Raw genomic sequence first — 8,151 nt, forward strand, 5'->3', positions numbered from 1 at the left:
TATGCATTCGTTTTATAATATTTAATAATAGAATTTTGTTATATATATATGTATATATATACATATATATATATATATATATATATATATATATATATAATATGTGTATATATAGTATGTGTATATGTATTGTATGTATATATATTATATTGTATGTGTATACATATATTTTATGTGTATATATATATACATTGTATGTGCATACACACACCCATATTTGGAAGAAGATAACAAATTTTAATCTGTTTATTAAACATTAATAAAATCAATATCTTCCACTTCATTATAGATGACATTATTTTTGTATCTTTCATCATTTATTTGGTAATAACTATATTAATTTATTTATTTGGTAATGACGAATACTAGTCTATTTATTAAGCATTAGGATCAATATGTTCCAAATCATCATCGTCGATCCTCTCGTTTTCCAAACCATCTTCGAATGGAATCGTTGATGCTTTCATTTTATATTTCGAATTAGAAACATCAATTGTCTTCTCCGCTTTTTCACTAGCCGAAATTGTTTCCGCATCTTTGTTCTCCTTTGTATTGGAATTTCCATCTCCATTACCATTTTTGCTACCATTCTTGTTACCATTCTTTCGTTTTGGACCATAACCATATGGATGAAACGGTCCAGGAAAGAAATCATCATAATAATAATCATAATACTTGTGATAATAGGGATCGTGAAAATGATGATCGACGGTCTCGTTGTGGTCTTTATGGTGATAATAACCTGGACCAAATTTGTAAGGCGGTGGGGGAAAATCGTAAAACGGTTTATAATGTCCATAAAATGGTCGGCGATCATCAGATTTTGGATGATCCGAACCATTTTCTTCTTTCGTTTCTTCCTTGCTACTACTACTATTTTCATCAGAATTACTCGAATCCGAATTTGGCCGTCGACCTGGATGACCGTAGGGATATTTGTAACCTAAAGGATGATGATAAGGAAAGTGTGGGTCAAATCCAAAAGGTCCAAAGTAATGTCCGTCAATTGGTAATGGACTATGATGATATCTGAGGTCACCTCTTTGTCGATTTTCAAGAGAAGAGTAACCATTGAACCCATTTAAATTACTAAACGGTCTACCCACAACTCCATCGCTCGAAATTCGATCGTGAGATCGATAAATAGAATCGAAACGACCCGGTGATTCGATATTTTCAGCATTCGCAAAGTTTCCAGTGTTAACGGGACGACCTAAGTTAAGCCTTCCACGTATATCAGTCCTATCATTTAGGCCAATTGATTGAAAATAATTATTTGGGACGTTGTAAGGGTCGTAAAATTGAGACTGACGATAATCAGAATTTTCAGGATAATTTGGTCTCCCGTAAGAATTGTAAAAATCGTTGGCCTGTCTTCTAGTATTTGAAAAACGATTAGGTTGTTTAAGATTGCCTTTCTCTCGGTATATCTCAGGCGTTGTGGCCTCGTCAACGTTGTCCTTAGAACTTGACAATGATTTTGGAGTCTCTCCAGAATTTGTCTTCGTAATCGATGATAATTCGAGAAATGATCTATTGCCTCGATTAGTTGAAAGTTCGCCGAGTATAGTTGGAGTTAATACAGAAGCGACGTTCCTCGCAAAGGTCGTCAAAATGTCGGAATCTATGAGAAAAAAATAGATTTTAGAAACTACTGGGTTCCTTTTTCTTTAGGACTTTAGAGGTCGATTAAATCTTTTTCTTTTTTTTCCTTTTTTTTTATATTAAATATTTTATATACAATATTGAAGGTAAAATATTTAAAAATTTTAAAAACTTGTAAATTATTACGACACAATCGAAGTAACGATCTAAAATAAGTTCCGGAATCGTAATGAGATAAAAAATATTCAACATTCCACGAAATCGTCAGATTACGGATGACGAGGAAAAAAGATTCTAAAAATACATCGGGCGAACAAAAAAGAAATTTTATCTTTAGATTGGCATTTAACAAAACTTATTTTTTTTTCTTTTCTAACTCGAACGATAATTAATAACTTACTGATCGTGCTCTTTGTAGCACTTCCAACACCCAAAATGTTCCAAATTGCTACGTAGCATAGGAATATCTGTAAAAAGAATTTGTTTTTTTGGTTTTTTCCCTCTTTTTTTCTTTTTTACGTATTTATTAGGTAAATAAGATTTTAAAGTATTATCTGTTTAAACGCAAGGAAATTTCATGATTGAAACATTTTTAATGAATAGAAGGGGAATAGAATAAAATGATAAATATTATCAATGCACTGTGCAGCAAAGCATGAAAGTCGAATGAAAAGGACGAGGGATTAATCATCAGTGAGTCCCTTCGTGCGGAACCTTCTTACGTATATACATATATATCTTCGATTGCGTCCTTGCGGAAACAGGAAAAAGGTCAAATTATTTTTTCGAAGTTTTTTAGGATCATTCAATTTAAGAGAAAGGAAGGAATATTCGGTGGATTCGTTCATCGATTAAGAGAAATCAAGATACGTTATAATAAGATGTATGATTAGCATATCCGGATTTCTAAGTAATTTTCTAATATTTCATAGAGTCATGCTTATCTTTGATGTGCATTGGACTAAAAATAAAAATGATCTTACTAGGAAATGATTGTTAAACGATCGAATTAAAAAATATAACATTTTTCAAACTGTTCTAAATCATTTCTAAATTGAGAGATTAGAAATTATTAATAAATAATCGAGCATTTTTATTACATATGAAATATATTGATTAAAATTTGATAAACATTGATATATTACACTAATTTAATTGTATATAATTTAATGTAATGAACACCATAGTTACACTTTGACAAATCAGAACTTTTGAATGAATGAACGTAAATACAGTCACTTATTGTCATTAGTATTAGTACGCACATTAGATACTCACGTAGAGACCGTAATGCATCGTGCGTGGGATCGATGACGACTAAGGGGTATGCAACGACTCCGATGTCATTTATACTTTCCTCTCTCTAAACATTTCTATGTCCCTTCGTTCTTAAAATATAATACGGATGTAACAATATATATATATATATATATAGGGATTTACGTTGAACGTATAGTTGACATTCTTTGATGCAATTATACGGTTCAATCGTTCGATGCTCACAACTTACTTAACGCATGAATAATCAGAACTCTGTATTCTTTCTTTCATATATTTAAATTTATAACTAAAATTCTTCTTTTTTATCATTATTATTTTTGTTATTATTATTATTGTTGCTATTATTATTATTATTATTATTATTATTATTATTATTATTATTATTATTATTATTATTATTATTATTATTATTATTATTATTATTGTTATTGTTATTATTATTATTATTATTATAAACGTACAACGTACATTTGTATTTACAATAAATGCATCAATGTTTGTGTAAGCAATGTGAACATGTAACTTGCAAGGCATTTCGTATTAATCTTTAAAAATTTCATTTATAAGATTAACTTCTCGTTATTAAATCCTTGCGAAATGATACCTAACGAAGAGATTCGAATCTTCAACGAAGCGTATTTATGTAACAGAAGATGATTCTCAATGAGAAGATAATGAGGATGAACCTTTCAAAATCCGATTTGAGTGATCGTCCCGACGACACCAGGTGCGATAACACCTGGAAGATTATAAATCTGAACAGGTCGTGTTCCATGGGTGACAGCAAATCTCGTTGCTCTAAAATTTGGCGTCACGATCACAGGTCGAATAGCTTTCACCGAGGATAATCTTCTTGATTGAATCACTTGTTGAGATGAGTATCCTGGATATTTTGCTAGCATACCTGATACACTTCCGTAAGGAATACCGCCTACGAATTAATAATAAAAATATTTTTTTTTATATCTATAAAAAAAGAAAAAATTAAAAATAATTAAAATTTTTTAAATAGTTCCGATCGTTATAGAATTATATTAAGTGGTGTAATCTATAAGGTTTAGCATGAAACATTTTAATATTGAATTATGAAAGGACATCGTCATAACAGGAATCTATGATACCGATTGTTCGATTCTTATTCTTACCGTATGCCAATCCGTTTACCATCTCAACGATTCCTGCGCTGTCCGGTAATGGCGCTGCAGTTGATAAGTTTATCAACTGCATTAATCCAAATAAAAAGAGAATCTACATAAAGAAAAAATAAAGAATATATATATATATATTTATATATGTATATATATATATATATTTAATATATAATAATTTTTATATATATATATATATATATATTTAATGTGCTTAAATAGATTCTAATTCGATTTTAATGTAAATCAAATTAAACGTGAAATATGTCAATGAAAACCGCACTTTCTAATTGCTCAAAAATGTAAACGCTTTCAGTCGCGCATGATAAAATTAATATATCGTTGTAAATATTAGAAAGCATACGACAAATCGATATAAAACGTTCGCCTTGTAAAATACAAATTATATAATATTTCGTAATAGACTTTCTTGAATATTTTTAACGTTGGACAACGTATAAACTTTTTCAATGTTTCCATTAAAAATCAACGAAATCAATAGTTATATAAGTATATAACCTAACATGCCCCTTTCTTTTGTTCTAGGTGAATGCTACACGGTACTGTGATCACGAGTATTCAGATTAGAATAGCAAGAACACGCCCCGGATCGAATTGCATCGCGACAGATTGAAGTAATAAAAATTAACAGTAGTGAGAGTTTATTTGCCGTGAAAAGTTTCAACAACATTTGATTAATATTATCATGCTTTTTTTCAGATTTATCGCGATCGTCATTGTATCACCATTGTTATGATGGATTATACGGAGAATTACTTTTCTTTTTTTTTTCTTTTTTTATGGAAAACTAACATCATCGGAAATATCAAACTTGAACTTCGTAAAATTATTTACACTTTCAACATATCGATTAGGCAAAATTTTTAATTTCATAGAATCGATCAAATCTAAATAATACTGATTATTATTTTATTTCACAAGACAAAAGAAAACAAACAAACAAACAAACAAAAGAGAAAGATACATTAATTTCTTTGAAATTATTTGACAATAGAATCTCTCAGAAAGAATATATTCAGTAATCTCACGTAAATCACTTATAGTACCTTCGTAAGAAACATGTCGTCGTTTTAAATGTTATTGCACGACCAACTAACAGGCAAAACTAGGGTACAAAGGCAAGGATCGAATTATATAGACGGCGTGGCATTACCGTTGACCAATCGTGCTCTAGTGTTCCCTTTCAATTTCCCGAGGACTTATTTATCGTGTTCTAGGATTTTATCAACGCGTGTCATTCCACGCTAATACGTTCGTTACCGCTTAGCAAGGATACGTATGTTCTCCTACCCTGAGATACCTTAACCTTGAGAAAAGTGCGGGGCGCCTCTCACATTGTATCTACGTGAAACAGTTTATAACTTTTGTCTACAACGATCAAGGTTCAAATATTTCATTCGCATTCACGTTTGATTACGTTGACCTAACCATAATAATGATAATAATAATTTTTATTGTTATTATTATTTTTTCTTCTTTTTTCTTTGTCTTTAATTAACCGTCATCCATCCCTTCTACTCTGAAAAATCTCGATGTCCTTTAGAGATAGAAACATTTAAGAAAGAAAGTTTGGTTAGAACAGGTTTTTACGAATTATTTTTATGCTTATCCAATTACTTAATTAAGTACTTACGATACCATAAATATATTCCATGTTACCAAGGTATGTTTTTTATCTCTCGGTTGAACATAAACATTTAGAAAAATACGGATATATGAATAAATCCACATTCTTTATTTTTTATTTATTTTCATTTTAAATAAGATTGTAAGCAATATTCGAATACTCTTTTAACTTAGTCATGATTTTCACAATTCTGTAATCTATCGCGAATCAACTCGACATATTCTGCCATTTATATAGTACTACACATGAATTGGCATTGAGGCTAACCACATACGCACACACATATATACATATATATATATATATATATATATTACATATATACGTATGTACATATATACACATACATACATACATGCGATCGATTGACGATCCTGTTAGACGATAATCTGATAATCTAACATAACGTTCATCCTTTTTTACTTTATTTACATTGATGCTATAGAGATTGGTCAAGTCATCTTATTAATTATACATACAATTTTCAAAGATAATTAAGATTAATTGTAGGTATTTGCATTAAACGTAATATTATAGGTCTATATCTCCAAAATTAGATCAAGGTTTCATTACTCTTGAAACACACAAAACATGATTCCGTAACTCGTTTAATGACCTCGGTATACTATTCATTTATATAGTTATGTTATAATAAATTGTTAATATAAATATTATCATTATAAATGTTATAATAATAGATAGATCATCGTAAAGAAAAATATGGAAGAGATTGCATATTTTATTTATAACAAAATATTACAGATAATAAAATGTAAAAATATATTTGAATACAATATAAAGAACAATTAAATAATACATAAATTGTAAGTTATAGTAATTAAATATTCGAAAAAAGAGATTGTATATAAAATCCGTAAACAATGAGAAATTTTTATTTCGATTAGGATCTCGAAAAAAGGGAAAAAAAGAAAGAGAAATTATAACACGTAAATAATTATTTACGTCGTTCTACGTAATAATACAACCTTTGTTCCGGATGATGTAAAAATTTGATCGACGATTTAATTTTATTATTTTTTTCTTCTTCTTCTTTATCTTCTTCTTCCTCTTTTTCTTCTTTCGTATTCTTCTTCTTTATCTCTTCTAATTTTATATTTTCATCTTTAAATCCACGATCGTTCCTCGAATATGACTCCAAAGTTTGTCCCAAAAGGTTGCCTGTTAGATAACTCTGAAATTGTATAACATTTTAAATACATAAATGAAAATAGAGAGAAATTAATCGTAGTGACAATCTTCGAATTTAAAAAAAAATATATATATATATTCATGGAATTTTTTATGGAAATAAAAAAAATTATAAAAATTTGAAGATCATCTGTTCAAAGAATCAAAACTTTTTTTTATTAATAATTGTAATTTTCCAATATTCGGAAAACGAGATAGATCTGAATATTTTATTTATATACGAAATAATTCATTACGATAATTTTTGAATTTTTTTTTTTTAAGTAAATTCATGGAATTTCTTATGGGAAAAAATGTATGAAAATTTGAAGATCATTTATTCAGAGAATCTAAACTTTTTTTTATTAATAATCGTAATTCTTTGATATTAAGAAAACTATAGACGTAATTATCTATATTCCAAAATAGAAAGAAAATAATTCGTGACGATAATCTTCGAACTTTTTAAGATAAATTTATGAAATTTTTCATGACAAAATTGTGAAAGTTTCAAGTTAATTCATGAAAAATTTCAACTTTATTTTATTAATGATCGTAATCGTACGATATCTAGGAAACTCAATAGACCTAAATATTACATTTAAATATATATTGTAAATGAAAGTACATAATTTATGACGATAATCATTTTCAACCTTAAAAAAAAAGAAAAGAATTATATTAAAGTTGGAAGATCACTTATTCAGGATATAAATCTTTTTCCTTTTAATTAATAATTGTAATTCTCTAATATCCGGAAAACGCGATAGATCCAAATATTGTATTTATATATGAAAAAAAGAAGAAATAATTCATGACGATAGTATTTAAATCCTTTTTCTTTTTTGAAATAAATTCATGGAATTTTTTATGAAAATTTATGAAAATTCGAAGATCATTGTTCAGAGAAACTAAACTTTATATATATTTTTTAAATTAATAATCGTAATTCTCCAATAACTAGGAAACGGTAAACCTGATGTTGCTCAAGTTGTGCTTAGTCAATTGAATGACTCCTTTCAGATCAAGAGAACTTACTTCTGTCGATGGAATACCGCTAAGATCAAGATCTTGTGAGATTCTCCAGTTATTATCCTTCTTCGCGAATTCCGATATATCAGGATCATCTAATTCAGTAATGTTCTTAGCTTTGTTAGGTTCGATAGAGATAAACATTTCCTTGACACCATCCTTGTCTATTTTTTTCGTTCGATAAACATGATCAGGCGTTTCTTTAGTTGTCATTGATATCCTTTCGACATTTTCACTAGTGATATTTCC

At 28.5% G+C, this 8,151-nt stretch overlaps 2 protein-coding genes across 2 annotated transcripts; both read right to left on the bottom strand.

The window, feature by feature from the left end:
* Positions 1–275: 275 nt before the first annotated feature.
* Positions 276–3,249, bottom strand: LOC124424717. The gene is made up of 3 exons (XM_046964150.1): positions 2,884–3,249; positions 2,006–2,072; positions 276–1,624 (listed from the first exon to the last, which is right to left on the bottom strand). Exons 1-3 carry the CDS (start codon positions 2,899–2,901, stop codon positions 378–380), a joined length of 1,332 nt encoding a protein of 443 aa, XP_046820106.1. The 5' UTR covers positions 2,902–3,249; the 3' UTR covers positions 276–377.
* An 89-nt stretch (positions 3,250–3,338) lies between these two features.
* Positions 3,339–5,164, bottom strand: LOC124424718. The gene is made up of 3 exons (XM_046964151.1): positions 5,102–5,164; positions 4,032–4,134; positions 3,339–3,817 (listed from the first exon to the last, which is right to left on the bottom strand). Exons 1-3 carry the CDS (start codon positions 5,114–5,116, stop codon positions 3,576–3,578), a joined length of 360 nt encoding a protein of 119 aa, XP_046820107.1. The 5' UTR covers positions 5,117–5,164; the 3' UTR covers positions 3,339–3,575.
* Between the last annotated feature and the right edge of the window lie 2,987 nt (positions 5,165–8,151).

Source organism: Vespa crabro, chromosome 6 (genome assembly GCF_910589235.1).
Source record: "Vespa crabro chromosome 6, iyVesCrab1.2, whole genome shotgun sequence".
Taxonomy (NCBI): domain Eukaryota; kingdom Metazoa; phylum Arthropoda; class Insecta; order Hymenoptera; family Vespidae; genus Vespa; species Vespa crabro.